Source organism: Piliocolobus tephrosceles, chromosome 1 (assembly GCF_002776525.5).
Source record: "Piliocolobus tephrosceles isolate RC106 chromosome 1, ASM277652v3, whole genome shotgun sequence".
Classification (NCBI taxonomy): domain Eukaryota; kingdom Metazoa; phylum Chordata; class Mammalia; order Primates; family Cercopithecidae; genus Piliocolobus; species Piliocolobus tephrosceles.
In genome coordinates, this window is record NC_045434.1 from 181,920,913 (window position 1) to 181,940,914 (window position 20,002).

General features: G+C 41.6%; 1 protein-coding gene across 2 annotated transcripts; it reads right to left on the reverse strand.

Moving 5' to 3' along the window:
- Positions 1-1,107: 1,107 nt before the first annotated feature.
- Positions 1,108-19,739, reverse strand: ZFP69 (ZFP69 zinc finger protein). 2 transcript variants are annotated; one of them, XM_023221554.2, is made up of 6 exons: positions 19,069-19,739; positions 17,458-17,929; positions 15,096-15,187; positions 7,738-7,864; positions 7,324-7,419; positions 1,108-2,531 (listed from the first exon to the last, which is right to left on the reverse strand). In XM_023221554.2, exons 2-6 carry the CDS (start codon positions 17,582-17,584, stop codon positions 1,393-1,395), a joined length of 1,581 nt encoding a protein of 526 aa, XP_023077322.2. In that variant the 5' UTR covers positions 17,585-17,929; positions 19,069-19,739; the 3' UTR covers positions 1,108-1,392. The 2 variants fall into 2 exon arrangements, with proteins under 2 accessions (XP_023077322.2, XP_023077321.2); XM_023221553.2 differs by having other exon boundaries at positions 7,324-7,422.
- Positions 19,740-20,002: the final 263 nt, after the last annotated feature.

Here is a 20,002-nt window from a genome sequence, read left to right on the forward strand (position 1 = left end):
ATCAGCTGGGCGTGGTGGTGGGCACCTGTAATCCCAGCTACTCGGGAGGCTCAGGTAGGAGAATCGCTTGAACCTGGGAGGTGGAGCTTGCAGTGAGCTGAGATCGCACCACTGCACTCCAGCCTGGGCAACAGAGCGAGACTCTGTCTCAAAAAAAAAAAGTAATTTGCAGATGTGTTTGTATAGGAGGTGGCCATTTCTGCTTAAAAAGACAAAGGAGGCCAGGCGTGGTGGCTCACGCCTGTAATCCTAGCACTTTGGGAGGCTGAGGCAAGCAGATCGCCTGAGGTCAGGAGTTCAAGACCAGTCTGGCCGGTATGGTGACACTCTGTCTCTACTAAAAGTACAAAAATTAGCCAGGCATGGTGGCGGGCTCCTGTAATCCCAGCTAGTCGGGAAGCTGAGGCAGGGAATTGCTTGAACCCTGGAGGCATAGGCTGCAGTGAGCTGACAACAGTGCCACTGCACTCCAGCCTGGGCAACAGAGTGAGACTCCATCTCAAAACAAACAACAACAAAAAGACAAAGGAAAACTGTGTATTTGTATTCTCTTGGACATAAATTTTAAAAAGCTGAATGGATACACAAAAAATTATTTAGAATGGTTGCCTCTATGCAGAAATCAATGGTAGGAAATACAGGAAGGAGGCTTTTCACTGTATACAATTGTTTCCACCTTCTGGACTTTATACCATGTGAAAGCTTTCTCCATTAAAAAATACATTATTTTATTCTCTTTTGCAGAAACAGGGTCTCACTCTGTTGCCCACCTGAAATGCGGTGGTGTGATCACAGCTCATTGCAGCCTTAAACTCCTGGGCTCAAGTGATCCTTCTGCTTTAGCCTCCTGTGCAGCTAGGACTACAGGCACATGCTACCACGCCTGGCTAATTTTTTAAAAACTTTTTTGCAGAGATAGGTCTTACTATGTTGTCTAGGCTGGTCTTGACTTCTGGTAAGTGATCCTCCTTCCTTGACCTCCCAAAGTGCTGGGATTACAGGCACAAGCCACTATGCCTGGCCAAAAATATAAAATTTTAATTAAAAAAAATAGGGTTGGTGATATTTTAAGTTATAGTTCCCAAATGCTGGTCTGCAAATCATGAATACCCATGAAGAATAATTTAACCCACCGTGAAATCAGAAAAAAACTATGTTGTTAATTTTTCATAATGCTGAATTCATTTAATTTGAAGGACCAGATTTTAATCTTAAGTACTTTTTATAGAGGTGTTAGTAGTCAGTACCTGTCAATGTAATGTTTATTTACAATGGGAAAAATTAAAAGTTGGCATCATTACACCAATTCCTCATATTTGAGTCCTGAAATTTTAAAGCATTCTAAATCACCAATTTACACTTGGCTTTTGTTCTCATGTCAAATACCTGTTTTTACACATTATTTCGGAAGGCATTCCTCCTGTGTATTTCATGGTGTCGACTAAGTGATGAGTTATAGCTGAAGGCTTTTCCACATTCGTTACATTCATAAGGTTTTTCTCCAGTGTGATGTCTCTGATGTTTTTTAAAGGATGAATCATGCCTATAGGCTTTTCCACAGCGATTGCATTCATATGCTTTCACTCCCGTATGAACAGTTTTATGGTTGCTAAGGTGTATCCTCTGCCTAAAGGCTTTTCCACATTCTTTACATTTGTAGGGTCTCTCCCCAGTATGGATCCTCTGGTGATGCGTTAGATATGCTCTATGACTAAAGGTTTTACAACATGCAGTGCATGCATAGGGCTTCTCCCCAGTGTGAATTCTTATATGTTCACTAAGGTGTCTAATCTGTCTAAAGGTTTTCCCACATTCATTGCAAGTAAAGGGTTTCTCTCCAGAATGAGTCCTCAAATGTTGAACCAAGCTAATGTTCTGGCTGAAAGCTTTCTGACATTTATCACATACATAGGGTTTCTCCCCAGTGTGAGTTCTATGATGCTGATTAAGTGATGAGCGATGTCTGAAGGCTTTCCCACATTCCTCACATTCAAAAGGTTTCTCACCAGTATGGATTCTCTGGTGTGTACTGAGGGATGCACTTTGACTAAAGGCCCTTCCACATTCCTTACATCTGAAAGGTTTCTCGCCAGTATGAATTCTCATATGTTCAGTAAGGTGAATAGGTTGTTTGAATATTTTTTCACATATATTACATTCATAGGTTTTTGTTCTTATGTAACTTGTTGGATGATTAATCAAATCTAATTTGTATGTGTTCCGCTTTGTAGGTGTATCATATTTATGGTGCCTCTGTTCAATAACAACATTTGAACGCACAATTACATTTTCCCCAAATTTGTTAGTTTCTTGGACTCTCTTCTTATGGGTCAAGATGGCTTGTCTCACATCTCTCACACAAGTTTCCTGGTGCCTTTCTAAGACATCATCATATGTGGAGACTTTTCTCAATGTGGAATAAATTATATCATCTCTCATGAACCTTTCCATCATAATGCCATGATATAAGCGCTCCTGTGAAATGGCACTCTTTGCAGTTGACTCAATGGTTTCCATTTTACTCTTCAAGTCTGAAATAAATGAAAAAAAGCTTTGAAAAACCAATTACTGTAGTGGTTATGGAACAGAGATTTAGACAACAATATGGGTAAGTGCATGAGATTTTGACTATATTGAAATATGATTATGCTGCTTGGAGAGGTAATGGGAAAGCAAATTAAGAAACAATGAACAGGTTAAAAGTGTCATTATAGATATATATATATATATATATATATATATATATTTGAGTCTTTTAGTCCTGCTCTAATAATACTAAGTAATAAAATTTCAGAGCTATGACTTAAGAATATAAATATTTTAATTGACAACTACTTTTGGAAAACAATCTCAGAAAGATAAAAAGATGTTTCCCTCCCCACTCTGGCAGCAGCAGGAGACATTATAGTTCAAAAAATACGGTTTGAGCTAAGAATATACACAAGAACATTATGCTGTCTTTCATTGAAACTTGTGTGTGTGTGTGTGTGTGTGTGTGTGTGTATATATTTCTTTCTATGGTTACTAATATGTTCATGAAAGTATTACTTATACAAAGGAGACTTGTAAGAAACCCAGACTGCTGCTAGGTTCTAGGAAAATCCCTTTAAGATTTTTACTTGACCAATTTGTTGCACCATTACTAGTATTTCAACTGACAGGTCTGTATGTATTCCTGAAAGGTATAATTTCTTATAAGATTTTTTAGCCAACACAGATGGATCATTAGCAATTCAAAATGTCAAATTCTAAATGACGACAGACAATAATAATGTCTAATAATATCTACACTCTGCAGGTCCTGATTCTGGTCTTGAATAGGGGAGGAGGAAAAGAAGATGACGGGGGAAAAGAAAAGAAGCCATTTATGCATCCCTCCCTAATTCAGTATCCGAGCGTGAGAAAGTCTCAAGCAAGTGGGGAAGAAGAAAGGATTTAGTTTTGAATGAAGTTAGGAGTTTTTATTATTGCACTGAACTAAATAGGCATTTTACTAAAGTCAAGACTGTTCTTGTTATTTAAAGGAATGGGATCATCAATGGAACTCTTGATTTCATCCAGAGGCTGGGAAAGAACATTCATGGTAGCTTTTATTATTATTTTCATTATTGTAAGTTGAGGAAGAGAAAACCCAGGAAAATATACAAACAATGATTGGATTAATAACAGAATAAAACAAGGTGGCTGCATAAAAGGTCAATATTCAAAATCAAGTTTGTTATTACATACCAGCAACATAATTTTTTTTTTTTTTTTTGAGACAGGGTTTCGCTCTTGTTGCCCAGGCTGGAGTGCAATGGCACGATCTCGGCTCACTGCAACCTCCACACCCCAGGTTCAAGCGATTCTTCTGCCTCAGCCTCCCGAGTAGCTGGGATTACAGGCATGCACCACCACGCCTGGCTAATTTTGTATTTTTAGTAGAGACGGGGTTTCACCATGTTGGTCAGGCTGGTCTCGAACTCCTGACCTCAGGTGATCTGCCCACCTTGGCATCCCAAAGTGCTGGGATTATAGGCATGAGCCACTACACCCGGCCAGCAATATAATTTTTAAAAATATACCTGTTCACGACTGAGGCTTGGGGAAAAGAAAAGGAAAAAAAAAATACCACCTACAATAGCAACAAAATGTAAGATTTCCAGAATCCATCTAACAAAAAATGTACAATATGTACAGGAGAAAATCCTGAAATGTTACCCCAAAAAATTAGGAAATATCAATAAATGGAGTGCTATATCATATTCCTGGACAGGAGGATTCGATAGCACAACAATGTTAACTCCCCCAAAATTGATCTAGAAATTCAATTCTATTCCAATCAAAATGCCAGCAGAGTATTTGTGGGTGTGATTTGATGCTCTGATTACATAATTCAAATAGAACAACAAGGAACCAAGAATAACCAGAACAATTTTAAAGGACAAGGTAGGTGAACTACCTCTACCACATACTAAGTCTCACTATGAAAGTTTTTAAGATACCCTGGCATTAGAGTAAGGACAGAAAAACAAAATAATAAAACAACATAAAGAGAGAAACACGATAGAAAAAGAATATGCAAAACAGAAATAGACCCAAACACATAAAGAAACTTGACAGGTGACACAGTAGCATTAACTATTCCTGGACTGATTATCCATGTGGAAAAAGTTAATCAGATTTCCACCTCATACATACAAATGTATGTATATAAAATAAATTCCAGATGAATTAAACTTAAATGTGAAAAGCAAAACTTTGAAAATATAGGAATATGTAGAAACATATATGTATGATACACATATATGATAAAATGGAGGATAGCAGGGCACAGCAGTATGTACCTGTAGTCCCACCTACTAAAGAGGGTGAGGCAGAAGAATCACTTGAGTCCAGGACTTCGAGGCTAGCTTGGGCAACATAGCAAGACCCAGTCTCTAAAAACAATTTTTTTAAAAGTTTACAAAAAAGGAGAATAACAAGGCATAAAATGGTTTCTTAAACAAAAAGCACAAACAATAAAGAAAAACCTGATAAATTCAGTAACATTAAATTGAGAAACTCACATCTATCAAAAGATACTAATTTTGAAAAGTCAAAGATGGGCCACTGACCTAAGGTAAACATTTACAAAACATAAAGCTATCAAGGATTATTATCCAGAATGAACACACACATACACACACACACACACACACACACATTTTTTTTTCTACAAATCAATAAGAAAAAAGATTATAGAAACATTGGCAAGGGATATAAACAGGTAATTAACAGAAGAGCCTGGCATTAGCATAAGGACAGAAGAAGAGATGGATGGATGGTCAATGAACATGAGAAATATACTTCCTTTCACTAGTAATCAGGAAAATGAAAGAAACAAGATACCATAATCCAGTGAATTTACAAAAATCTTAAAGTTTGGCAATAAGAAATGTTGACAAAGATGCTGAGTTATGGAAACTCTCAAGCCCTGTTAATGGGAGAATAAACTGGTGTAACTGCTTTGAAGAGCAAATTGGTAATACCCAGCAAAATGAAAGTGCATATATTCTACAACCCAACAATTTTTCTTCTACCAACTATCTTAGAGAAACACTTGCGTTATGTATACAAGAAGTTATGGACACAAAGTTTTGCTGCAGAATATTTGTAACTCCCAAATTTGGAAACAATGTAAATGTCTATCAACAGGAAAATGAATAAGAAAATTGTGGCTTATTAACTCAATGGAAATGAATGAACTAGAATAACATACTGGGGAATATCACCAGTGTTGAATGAGAAAAGCAAAAGGAAGAAGTATATACACCATTTATTTAAAGAAAAAGAACATGCAAAACAATGCTATATATTGTTTAATATGTATACACTAATATACATGGACTGCTTTTACTACATTATACATGCAATAAAAGCATGAAGACATGGGAATGATATTTCAATGCAGAGTGGTTATTTCAAAAGGTGTAAGGGGGACAGTGGAGCTTCAACTCTGTTTCATTTCTTAGTCTAAGTGGAAGCTACACATAAATGTGTTATAATGTTTTCTATGCCTTTCTGAGTCTAAAATATTTCACAATAAAATAAAAGCAAAGTTTGAGGAGATTGTTAGGGACCACAAGATTTGGTGAGAAGGAATCCTTTGGTAATTTCTCTTACAGGAGTTTTCATGAAGTAGTTGTTACAAAAACTTAAGATATGTAAGTTAAAAAGAGAATGAGAATTGAAGCTGGAATTGTAAAATGAACATTGGCAAAAAGTAAAAATGGAGTGTAGGAAAATTAACGATTTGTACAATGCAGTGAGAGTCTTGGAAAGAGATTGATTTTCTGTGAAAATACCACATACATCTGACTGCTTAGAGAAAGCTTTAGATTGGCAGCCCTTAGGATACTGGAGAAAGGGAAAATCAAGCTCAACCTTAATGAGGACAAGACTGCTCTTTCCTCCAACTCCAGAGAGACTTTTGCAAGGGCTCAGTGAAGCAAAGGGGTAAGGAAGGGTGATATTATTTACTGGAGGCTCCGTACAGTGGTCTGAGCCCTCCCCACAGCCGAGGCTTTGAGCACTCTGACCTATATATTAAAATTCCATCTGCCTTGGTGATTTGGTTTGAATATTTATCCCCTCCAAATCTCATGGTGAAACGTGATCCCCAGTGTTGGAGGTGGGGCCTGGTGGGAGGTGTTGGGTCATGGGGATGGATCATTCACGAATGAGTGTCCTCCTCATGGTAATGAGTGAGTTCTCACTCTGAGTTCACGTGAGATCTGGTTGTTTAAAAAGCCTAGCACTGGCTGGGCACAGTGGCTCACGCCTGAAATCTCAGCACTTTGGAAGGCCGAGGCGGGCGGATCACAAGGTCGAGATTGAGACCATCCTGGCCAACACGGTGAAACCCCATTTCTACTAAAAATACAAAAATTAGCTGAGCGTGGTGGCGCGTAACTGTAGTCCCAGCTACTCGGGAGGCTGAGGCAGGAGAATCGCTTGAACCCCAGAGGCGGAGGTTGCAGTGAGCCAAGATTGCACCACTGTACTCCAGCCTGGCAATAGTGCAAGATTCTGTCTAAAAAAAAAAGAAAGAAAGAAGGAAAAAGAAAAAGAAAAAGAGCCTGGCACCTCCTCCTTCACTCTCATGCTCCAGCTCCCACCATGTGATATGCCTTTCACCATGACTGTAAGCTTCCTGAGGCCCTCACCAGGAACAGATGCCAGCGTCATGCTTCCTGTACAGTCTGCAGAACCATTAGCCAATTAAACTTTTCTTTAGAAATTATGGAGTCTCAGGTATCCCTTTATAGCAACACAAAAACAGACTAACACACTTGGTCTCACCTGAACTGGGATCTCCTGGGCCTTCTTTCTCTGCCATCCATGGCTCTTCTCCTTTCTCTAATTGGGATATCACACTAGGTTTGGAAAGTTGATATCCTGCTTATGTAGTAAAAAAAGAGTGTGAATGTTTATGCTGATGTCTAAGAACCATCCCCAGAGTTTTGTTCGAGTCTTCTGGTATTCAGGGCCTCCACAAGTGAAAAGGGGTGGGTCTTTCTATTCTAACTCTGTGTAGTAAAGTTGTTCCCCAAGAAAGTCAAATCGGATATGCCCTCACTAGGTTTTCAAAGGGAATAAAACATCTTTAATACAGAACCCAAAATCAAGCCTCAAGGAATCCACACATCAACAATTTAAAATAATGATTCTCCTATAATGGGTGGGTTTCTGGATGCATGGATAGCCAAGTCTTACCCACTGACACCAAGTTGCTGTAGTTCTCCAGCATCACCTCTCGGTACAGATTCTGATAAGCAGGAGCCAACTGCCCCCACTCTTCCTGGGTGAAGTCAACAGATATGTCCTTGAAAGTCAACAATTCCTAGAACATCAAACACATTTCTGTTTAGCCGGAGACCACTTCTGTTAAGTTCCAAGGAGTTCTGATGGTATTCTAGATTCTGAGAGATTCTAAACTTACTTTTATCAGGAGCCTTCTCTAGATCTGTTTGGAGATCCTTTGATCTCCAAATCTGATCAACAAAACTGTCTGGAACTGTAGTCTGTCTGGATCTCTAATCTGGAGATTACTATAAATAATGTAACATATAGAAAGAGAGATGGTGATACATGCCTAAGAAAAAAAATTAAGCAGAATAAGAGACATTGGGAGAACCACAGTGAGGGCAGGATAATCTTTTATGTAAAGTGGTTGGGGAAGACTCTCTAAAAGGGTGATATTTGACCAGAGACATAAATTCAGTAAAAGAGAGAACCACATGGAAATCTGAGAGAAGAGCATCCTGGGCAGGTGCAAAGGACCTAAGGTGAGAACATCCTTGGCTTGAGGAACAGGAAAGTGAACAGCATGGCTAGAGGTAGCCTGGTTGATGAGAGAGTGGAAGGAGATGAAATCAGAGAGGTGGAGATGACAAACAGGGTGAGATGGGGATAGAGGTTCCCCCACCACCTCACACACTTATTGTCACAAAGACCTATGCATTCTTACTGAGCCTGAATTCTGAGGCCCTGCTGGAGTTTAATGTAAAAATGAACAAAACTGTCTGGAACTGCAGTCTAATCCCTTTCTAAGCTCAAATGCTAAAAAGATAAAAAGGAAAGCCCTCAGCATTGGTGGCATGGGCTAATTAGAAGTATACTCAATCAAAAAGCTGTGTGACAGCCAGAGTTCAGCCACAGCTCTAGGAGGAGCCCCTCACCTTAACCACCAGAGAGACGAAAGGGTTTGGAAATAGAACAAACCAAAACAAATGAAGAAAATATACGTGTGTGTGTGGGGGGGGGGGGGTGTGTGTATATACATACAAAACACACACATATATGTATGTATATACACATACACTCCTGCCTTGGCCCCTCTAAGTGTTGGGATTACAGGCATGAGACACTGTGCCTGGTCGAGAGATGACTTTTTACTGTGATATGCAATTTCTGGAGAGATGAAGTGCTAATGCAGAGAAGCTTAGCATCACACTGAATTTTAAGTAGATACCTGAAACACCTGAGCTCACTGCAATAGCCACAGGAGATAGCTATAAAATTATCATAGTAATGCAATATGTGTACTATAGTTTATGCAGTAGTGATTTAATACTGCATCTTTACATTTGTTTACATTTCTCTCAACTGCGAATGGCACCATGAATAGTCTGTACATACAAGCTTTGAAAATTTTAAACTTTTTATAATAGATACGTGTATCTGTTATGGTAGTAAATAAAGTAGACTAGTATCTACATATGTTTTATGTATTCATGACATACCTAACTTTTTCTTAATTTTTCGATACTCCTAGACTACACAGTCCATCTGCAAGTTTTTCCAAATTGTCACAAATCTCCAAAAAATGTTTCAATATATTTATTGAAAAAAGTCTGTATAGAAGTGGACCTGCACAGTTCAAATCTGCGCTGCTCAAGAATCAACTCTAGGCCAGGTGTGGTGGCTCACGCCTGTAATCCCAGCACTTTGGGAGGCAGATCACGGGTAGATCACGAGGTCAAAAGATTAAGACCATCCTGGCCAACATGGTAAAACCCCATCTCTACTAAAAATACAAAAATTAGCCGGGCGAGGTGGCGTACGCCTGTAGCCCAGCTACTCGGAAGGCTGAGGCAGGAGAATCGCTTGAACCTGGGAGGCAGAGGTCGCAGTGAGCCGAGATCTGGCTACTGCACTCCAGCCTGGCGACAGAGCAAGACTCCATCTCAAAAAAAAAATAAAAAAAGAATCAACTGTAAATGAAAATTCTACAAGTGAAAAATACAGTATCTACAAAATTCATTGGATGGGCTTAAAGTAGATTAGACCATGATGAAGATAAGATCAGTGATCAGTGAAACTTAAGATGGGTCAATAAATATTATTCAAACTAGAGTACCAAGAGGAAAAAAATATGTAGGATAATATCAAGTGGTCTATTATACATGCAATTAGAATCTCAGGGCTAGGTGGGGTGGCTCATGCCTATAATCCCAGCACTTCGTAAGGCCAAGGCAGGAGGATTGCTTTAGCTCAGGAGTTTGAGACCAGCCTAGGCAACATAGGAAGACCCTATCTCTACAAAAAAATACAAAAATTAGTCAGGCATGGTGGCGCACACCTGTAGCCCCAGCTACTCAGGAGCTCAGGAGGCTGAGGTAGGAGGATCGCTTAAGCCTGAGAGGTAGAGGAGGGAGGGAGGGAGAGACCGAGGGAGGGAAGGAGAGAGGAAGGGAAGAAGGCAAGAAGGAAGGGAGGGAGAAAGAGCAATCTCAGAAGACAGAATAGGTAGAAAAAATATTTGAAAAATAATGGCTGAAGATTTTCCAAACTAATGGGGAAAAAATCAACCCACAGATCCAAGAAGCTCAGCAAACCCCAAAAAGGATAAACTCAAAAGAAAATCACAGCAAGGCACTGTGGCTCATGTCTGTAATCTCAGCACTTTGGGAGGCCATGGCGGCAGATCACTTGAGGTCAGGAGTTTGAGACCAGCATGGCCAACGTGGTGAAACCCCATCTCTACTAAAAACAAAAAAAAATAATAATAAAAAAATTTTAAAAAATAAGCCTGGGTGTGTCCTAGCTACTTGAGAAGCTGATGTGAGAGGATTGCTTGAACCCAGGAGGTGGAGGTTGCAGTGGGCCAAGATCATGCCACTGCACTCCTGCCTGGATGACAGAGCAAGACTCGTCTCCAACAACAACAACAACAACAAAAACAAATCACACCTATGCACATCAGATAAAAGTTGGTATAAAACAGACACATTGGCCAGGTGTGGTGGCTCACGCCTGTAATCCCAGCACTTCGGGAGGCTGAGGTGGGCAGATCACGAGGTCAGGAGATTGAGACCATCCTGGCTAACATGGTGAAACCCTGTCTCTACTAAAAATACAAACAATTAGCCGGGCGTGGTGGTGGGCGCCTGTAGTCCCAGCTACTCGGGAGGCTGAGGCAGGAGAATGGCGTGAACCCAGGAGGCAGAGCTTGCAGTGAGCCGAGATCGCACCACTGCACTCCGGCTTGGGCGACAGAGCGAGACTCTGTCTCAAAAAAAAAAAAAAGAAAAAGAAAAAAACAGATACATCACATAAACAGAATAACAGCTGCCTTCTCATCACAGATAATACAATCTAAAAGATAATGGAAGATTGTTAAAGTACTTAAAGAAAAAGCAGTCAACCTAGAATTCTTTATCCAATAAGATCCTCAAATAGGAATATAAAGAAATCTTTAGATCAATGAAAGTTGTGAGAATTTGTCACCAGAACACCCACATTATAAGAAATGCTAAACAAAGTTCTTTAAGCTAAAAGGAAATAATGCAAGATAGAAACCTGGAATGAAAGGAAAAAAGGAAGAGTGCCTAAATGGATAAATATGAGGGCAAATACGAAAGATGTGTTTTTTTCCATGTTCATAATTTCTTATAAGACAGTTTACTATTAAAAGCAAAACTAAGAACAATGTACTGTGGTGTTTTTACATGTAAAACAAAATGTATATTGACAAAATGCTAAGAGTGGGAAGGAGTATATGAAAATATAATGTCTTTCATATCATATGTGAAGCCATAAAACACTAATTCAGAGTAACTGTGGAATGTTACTTTTGTAACATGTGTAATGTTAAATACAATGTGTAACATTCCACAGTTACTCTGAATTAATATGGCTTCGCATATAATATGACTGTTTTTAGTGGTTGTTAGAGCAACCACTAAAAACAAATCAAAGAAGTGGCCGGACTCACGTGGTTCACGCCTGTAATCCCAGTACTCTGGGAGGCCAAGGTGGATGGATCACCTTAGGTCAGGAGTTTGAGACCAGCCTGGCCACCATGGAGAAACCTCGTCTCTACTAAAAATACAAAAATTAGCTGGGCATGGTGGTGGGAGCTTGTAATCCCAGCTACTCAAGGGGCTGAGGCAGGAGAATCGCTTGAACCTGGAAGGCGGAGGTTGCAGTGAGCTGAGATCGTGCCACTATACTCCAGCCTGGGCAACAAGAGTGAAACTCTGTCTCAAAAAAACAAAACAAAACAAAACAAAACAAAAACAAAAAGCAGGCTGGGCGGGGTGGCTCACGCCTATAATCTCAGCATTTTGGGAGGGCAAGGCAGGCGGCTCACGAGGTCAGGAGATCGAGACCACCCTGGCTAGCACAGTGAAACCACGTCTCTGCTAAAAATACAAAAAAAAATTAGCCAGGTGTGGTGGCACGCACCTGTAGTCTCACCTACTCAGGAGGCTGAGGCAGGAGAATTGCTTGAACCCAGGACGCAGAGGTTGCAATGAGCTGAGATCATGCCACTGCACTCCAGCCTGGGTGACAGAGCAAGACTCTGTCTCAATTAAAAAAAAAAAAATTCAAAGAACTGTAGCTTAAAAGTCATTAGAGGACATAAAATGGAATACTGGAAAAATGATTCAATGCAAAAGAAGGCAGAAAAAGGCTGGGCGCAGTCGCTCACACCTGTAATTCCAGCACTTTCGAAGGCTGAGGTGGGCAGGCAACTTGAGGTTAGGAGTTTGAGACCAGCCTAGCCAACATGGTGAAACCCCATCTCTACTAAAAATACAAAATTAGCTGAGCGTTGTGGCAGGCGCCTATAATCTCAGCTACTCAGGAGGCTGAGGCAGGAGAATCACTTGAACCCAAGAGGCGGAGGTTGTAGTGAACCGAGGTCACACCACTGCACTCTAGCCTGGGTGACAGAGTGAGACTCCGTCTTTAAAAAAACAAAACCAAACAAAAAATAAGAAGGCAGGAAAAGAGAAACTTAAAAACAAAGGCTAGATAGGATAAGTAGCAAACAAAAACAAAAGTATACACTCAGACCCAACCATACTGATTACTTTATTTTTTATTTTATTATTATTTTTTTTGAGATGGAGTTTTGCTCTTGTTGCCCAGGCTGGAGTGCAGTGGCGCAATCTCGGCTCATGCAACCTCTACCTCCCGGGTTCAAGTGATTCTCCTGCCTCAGCCTCCTGAGTAGCTGGGATTACAGGCACACGCCACCACGTCCGGCTAATTTTGTATTTTTAGTGGAGGTGGGGTTTCTCCACATTGGCCAGGCTGGTCTCAAACTCCTGACCTCAGGTGATCTGTCCACCGGGCTCCCAAAGTGCTGGAACCTGTGTGAGCCACTACATCCAGCCACTTTAGCTTTTTACAGTCTCAGTTTCCTCAAATAAGAAGTTCAAATGCTAATATCTGCCATCTAGGATTGGAATATATTGCAGCTTTATTTATAGTAATATGGAAGAAGCAACGATAATAGTCTAAAGAGTTATCGCTACATTCTCCTATCTGGAATTTTTCACTTCCTACATTTATCATAAACTGATGGGATTAAAGGATTACATTTTTAAAAATTGAAGTACAATTTACATACAGGAAAATACACTAAGAAAGTGTATAGTTTGGGCTGGGTGCAGTGGGCTTATCTGTAATCCCAGCACTTTGGGAGGCTGAGGCAGAAGGATTGCTTGAGCTCAAGAGTTTGAGACCAGTTGGGCGACATAGTGAGACCCTATTTTTTTTGTGTCATTTTTTTGATTGGCAGAGTATGGTGGCATGTTCCAGTAGTCCTAGCTACTTGGGAGGCTTAGGCAGGAGAACTGCTCAAGCCCAAGAGTTTGAGGTTGCAGTGAGCTATGATTGTACCACTGCACTGCAGTCGGAGCTACAAAGTGAGACTCAGTCTCTACAAAAAAAAAAAAAAAATTAAAAAAGATGTACAGTTTGATTTTGACATATGTAACATCATGTAATCAAATGAAGATAGAGAACATTTCCACCATCTCAGAACGTTCCCTCATGCCCCTTTTTAATCAGTATTCCACTCCAGGCCAAGTTGATCCACCAGATGATTCCACCCCACCCCCAGATCTCATTTTAAAACGAGATCACTATTTTTTAAAAAGAATATATGGTCTGTAGTTGTTAGGTGTAGTGTTCCTTCCATAAGTGTTAATTAGGTTAAATTGGTTGATAGTATTGTTCAAATCTTCTGTATCCTTGATGAGTTTTTGTCTACTCATCAATTACTGAGAGGAGTGTTAAAGTTTCTAATTGTGATTTTGTCTATCTCCCTCTTTAGTTCTGTCAATTTTTCTTTATTTTGAAGTTCTATCATCACATGTATAAACACTTAGAATTGCTGACCCTCTTATTATTATGAAATGTCCCTTTTTGCCTAGTAATATTTCTTTTCCAGAAATCCACTTTGTGTAATATAATATATGCCTCCAATGTTCTTTTAATTATTGTTTGTACAGTATAGCTTTTTAATCTTTTTACTTTAAACTTGAAACTCCATCTCAAAAAAAAAAAGCTAAAGTAATTGCCCCAGATCACTGAGTAACTAGAAATTAGATGTTGTACCATCTAATTTCAGAACTCCAGTTCATTTCACTTAAAACTCTTCTGTCCTCCAATAAGATCTCCTCTTTAAGTCTTTCTCTCACATTTATTCTACAATTTTTCTTCCATTTCATCTATGTTTCCAATAGGCAGTACAGACTATCCCATTTGTGACACCATGTTGTAGCTGCTCTCAGTGGCTACTCTAGCTTTCCTGCCCAGCCTGTCTGATGTGTGTACTGTGTGGCCTATTTCTTCCCTACTCACTTCTCCTTTGGTTCTGGTTTGACCTCTGTTCTGAATATTACACTTAAGGTCACCTCTCCAAGTTCACAGTAATACGTGTACATCACTAAGAAAGTCAGAACCTTCTTACCCATTTTGATTTTGAGTATTTTATTGAGATTTCTCTTAGATCTCAAGTGGTATCAATTGGTTTTTAGGGGCTAGAATTATGTCACTCATTTCACTTTCTTTATAGAAAGTAGCATAATACTAGATGTAGATGTTGGTGAGAAACAAGAGTGACATGGAGGGAGACCCCTATGAGTAGAGAAATTGCCACCACTGGAGCCCAATTTTCTGTAAAAGGGCAACTTGCATTGAGCTCCCCAGGTTGAATTTGTTAGTCTTAATACCCTACCTCACCACCACTCCCACCTCTGCAAAAAAGACAGGATATATACCCTAAAAAAACAAGCAGCAATGTCAAGAAAATGAGACGAATCCCTACTCACATGGGATTCTGCTGTCGGGAGTCCAAGGGTCACTTCATCCTCTAAACTTTCTCTCTGGGTCTTTATGTCATCAGCATCCTGAGACAGCAGAGCTGGGGAAGGTAAAGAGCCATGAGCTTTGTATCTCCCAAAATCACCCAAATAGAGAAACTGCCTGCAGACCCACTCAATGTGGCTCCTCCCTGAAAAGGTTCACAAAGGGGGACACTGAGAGTGACTCAAGAGCAGCCTGAAGCCTCCTTAATGAGGAGGACCTGCTGCAAGTTGCTTTGGGCATTAATGTTTCCCGATGATCAAAAACTATGTATGAGAGAACATACATTATTTAAATGGAGAATTCTTTAAATCCCACTCCCCCTCCAAAAAACTCTACCAATGGTCAATACTGGTCCAAAAGCACAGCTCTAACAGGCCACTTCTTTGTTCAAAAATCATCAAAGGTTCTCCACTGACAAGAAAGAAAAATCCAAACACTTCTCCATGGACTTCAAGGCACTCTACAATCTGCCCAAAGCATATTTTCTCAACAATGGGTACTGCTACACTACCATCCTTTATACATGGGACACACCCACCCATCACATTCTTAGTCAGTCAGGCTAAAGATTCTCAGTCGGACTAAAGATTCCCCATTTTTTTCAAGGCACCCACTTTTGTATCCTTTCCCCAAATCTACACAAAAAACCGAAGACATTCTTCAAGGCCCAAATCAATGCTACCTGCTCTGTGAAAATTTCTTAAATACATACAACCAGGCCGGGCGCAGTGGCTCATGCCTGTAATCCCAGCACTTTGGGAGGCTGAGGCAGGTGGATCACGAGGTGAGGAGTTCGAGACCAGCCTGGCCAATATGGTGAAACCCCGTCTCTACTAAAAATACAAAAACTATAACAACGTAAAAGGTAATTAAGGTCATAAACTTCGGTGAAACCCTTGAAGTCCAAATCTTCTTGATATTGTGAATTGTACCCCTTCCAGTTTAGTTTCTTCTGGACTTTTGTTACTTAACTGACTACCTTTTAAAATTTGCATACATTATGATTAAAGTTGGGCCTCTACTCTGATGATTCCTATTTCCTCTTTCCTGTTTTAAAGTGCAAACTAACATTTAAATAAACATTACCATCAGGTAGTGCAGACATTTGTATGCATTTCCTTGATTCAATTTGTTGTGACCTTACCAGTTTTGAATTGGAATTGCACCATTTCGTAGATAAAGGAAACTAAGTATATTGCTGCACTTTTAAGTTTTCAAAGCAGTGTTTAAAAATTGCATGGTTTTAATTTTTTTAACTCAGTTTAAAAAGACTAAAACATTCTTTCAAAAGAGGCATCTAAATGTGTTCCTAATTTTGTATATGGGCTTAGGTTTTGTAACCAATGAAGAAAAGCTGCTATCAAATAGGAAAAAAAAAACACCCAAAAATTAGCCGGGCATGGTAGCGGGCACCTGTAGTCCCAGCTGCTCGGGAGGCTGAGGCAGGAGAATCGCTTGAGCCTGGGATGCAGTGGCTGCAGTGAGCCGAGATCGCGCCACTGCACTCCTGCCTAGGCAACAGAGCAAGACTTCGTCACAAAAAAAAAAAAAAAATTCCAACCGGAATAAAGTGTCCTGTCTCTTGTGTTCCAAAAGGACTTTTCTTAGGCTGCTTTCTATTATTTTGATTGAGGTGTGTGCCCGTCTCCATCCACTGGTAATCAGAATTAGAGATAATGATTCATTTTTCCATCTTTTAAGATGCTTAGCCGAAGTCCCTGCCTGACACGGCTAAAACAATAAATATTGGCTGAATGTAAAGCATTAAAGGTATGAACTAAAACACCACATGAGACACATGACTTCCTCCACCCTTCTATTTACTGCTAACCAGACCACTAAAGAAGGTGTGATTTTTGGGCATCACTCCCACAGTTCAGGATAACATGAGAGTAATCTGGCGTGTCATTCCTGCCTCTCAGCAGATGAAAACAACGATACTTGTGATAAATATTGGGTTGGGGCGAAAACGACTGCAATGTGTGCAGGAAAACCCGAAGAGGACTTAAGGAGGGCAGAAATCTTAGACCCCTGTCTGTGAATCACATTCCCACACTCAGGCACCACTGCCGGAGAACACCCTGTATTCTGTCTTCCTGCCACATGTAGTATCTGAAGATGGGTGATGAGAGCAGCCGAAAGCGTGTGTCACAAGTCCATGCTGGAGCCCAAGATTTTCCCTCACAGCTGTCCCCTTCCCAAAAACCACAAGAAATGAACCCCCAAAGAACCTTCTCTCCCTCTTTCTCTCCACTTCAATGAAGTGTGTACCCATCTTTTCCCACACAAATGAGATCCCCTTCTTCCCCGTCAGTCCATTCTCACCCTTTCCTTCAAACATTTTAGTCACATCCTCCCACAGGGGCACCCCCTCCGTGGCCTTCTTTGGATGTTGCAACTTCACCCAGGTGCTGGCCTTGGTAGGCAGGGTGATCAGGAGCTGCTGTGGCATGATGACTGCCTGACTGGACTTGTCCACTTCTGGTGAGGAAACTGCCAGAAGCTCTGATGAGAGGCTTCACAGCTGTGGGGTGTTGCTCAGATTCCAATCATCTGCCCTCAGGACTTTGGTGTGTCCCTGCAGCACCAGGACCTGGGGGTTCCTAGAGGCTGATGTGACTTTAACAGTTCTGGAAAACGAACTCCCCTTTAAATCAAGCACTTTCTTTGGGAAGCAGCCAGTTAGTTAGGTTTGAGTTCATGTCTCCATACTCTTTAAAGGAGCAAAAGGGAAGGGAAGAGGGATCCAGAAGCACTTGTCTCCAGAACTCCAGAATCTGCAGAAATATATTTAAAACTGCAAAACACCAAAAAAAAAAAAAAAAAAAAAAAGAAAATGTTATCCATGCAGGAATAAATATAATACATGTTCCCGGATGTGGCTCCATCTCCAGGTCCATATATACACACACAAACATGCAAAGGTGTACAAACATGCACAGACCCTGCCCTGTCTTCCCTCCTTGTAAGCTGCATGCATCTTCTGCCTGGATACAGACAGGGTTTAAGAAGGCAGGCTTTGAAATCAGACAGCTTGGCTTAGAACCCTGACACTTGCACTTAAAAGCTCTAAGACACTTCAACTCTCAGCTTCAGTTTCTTAATCCATAAAATGGAGATAATAATTGTATTCTATAGAGTTGTAATGTTGGTCGAGACAATGCTAGGCATACAGTAAACCCTTTAATAAACATTGTTATAAACCTGTTATCATATTGCTGAATCACAGCATTAGTTTTTAAAGTTATTTTTAGAAACAATTAAATCTGAATTTAAAGTTCAAAATATGACATAATAATGACATAGTTGAATTTTGGCATGAGCAAGCAGTGACAGCCACGTCACCACCCACGCAGATGGCCAGCAGCTGGCAAGTTCCTTTGACCCACACTGGGAAGATGCATCTTGGTTTCAGAAATGTTAAGATTGGGAAAGTGGGTATGTCTTCAAATGGTGTAAATGTAGTATAATAAGGACTATTGCAGAATGGTAATAGGCAAATTTGGAAACAACTCAAATCCATCATTTCAACCAACCCCTAGAATCTAACCAGGTGCTTTCACCGTGACCAAGTCCAAAGTATACGGCACCCCAAGAACAGTCGGAACTATGTGGGAAGGGAGCTGGCCCAACTTTTTGAAGTTTGTTGGAGAAGGATGGGTATGTGACTTATGGGTGTGTGTGTGTGTGTGTGTGTGTGTGTGTGAGACTATATGCAGAGACAGGAGCTGCGTGTGTTCTAGAAATTGGAGCTTGTGAAACATATCCCACCCCTGAATACATAAAAGGTCTTGTTACCAAAGTGCAGGAATTTTCTAATCTTACTTGGGAAACAGTTAATGGCTGAGAAGCTTCATATAGAAGATGCCCCACCCTCACAGTGCTCCTAGACATGCCACCCTCGGACTTAAAGACTGCACATAGACTCCTACTCACCACATCAGCCTTGGACCCAGGTAGGACCAGAGATGGGGGCGTGGGAGCGCTCGCTCTTGAGGTTTTCAGCACTTGAGAGACGGACTGAGTGGTAACAGATATTGTTCCCTCCCAGCCTTTTATAGACAGACCACATTTCCACTCAACGCAATCATTCCCCAAAAAGCGTCCAGTGTTGAGGTCGGCTTCCTTCGGAAGCCCAGAGGACCCACGGCCTCCGGAGTGGACGAGGCTCTGCTCCAAATTCCCATCAGCGGCCTGCCCAGGCGGGTGGGCTTTCCCAGCCGCGCCCCCAGGAGCGAGGCTTTGAGGGCCAGAATGGGAGGTGTGCCCTGAGCCGGCGTCTTGCAGACCCGGGCGAGGATACACCTTCCTGGCTGCCGCTTTAACACGGGAACGGCGGCTGCAGCCAAGCCCACCCAGCCCGGCCTCTTAGGCCGCAGCCGAGCGTCTCGCCTGGCCTCTGCCCTCCGGCCGCGCCCTCCCGGCCGCTAGCACCGCTGGCCGCTCTCGCTTCAGCTCTGGTGGCTCCGGGGCCCACCCCACGCGGTCCCGCTGCAGCAGCAGCAGCAGCCACAACCCGCGCGTCTTCCGGCGGGTTGTGAGCCCGGGCCGCCGGCTCCGCCCACGGGGGGCGGCCGCGGAGCCCGCCCTCTCCCGGGAAGCAGCGCGCGCCCTCGAACCCGGAAGCTGGAAGCCGTCGGAGCGCGCCCCCGAGGGCCGCCCGGAACCGTGGATATTGGCCACCCAGCCACACCGCCCCACATTTCCTCACAGCGGTCCTTGGGAGACCTCCTTCAGCCTTCCCGGGGAAGCGCCTTCTCTGTCATTCATTCATTAACTCATTCATTCAGTTATCTATCCTGAACGTGTAAGATCTACCCCCACATTCTCATAGGCCCTAAGTATACAGCAGTTAACAAAATGCAGTTGT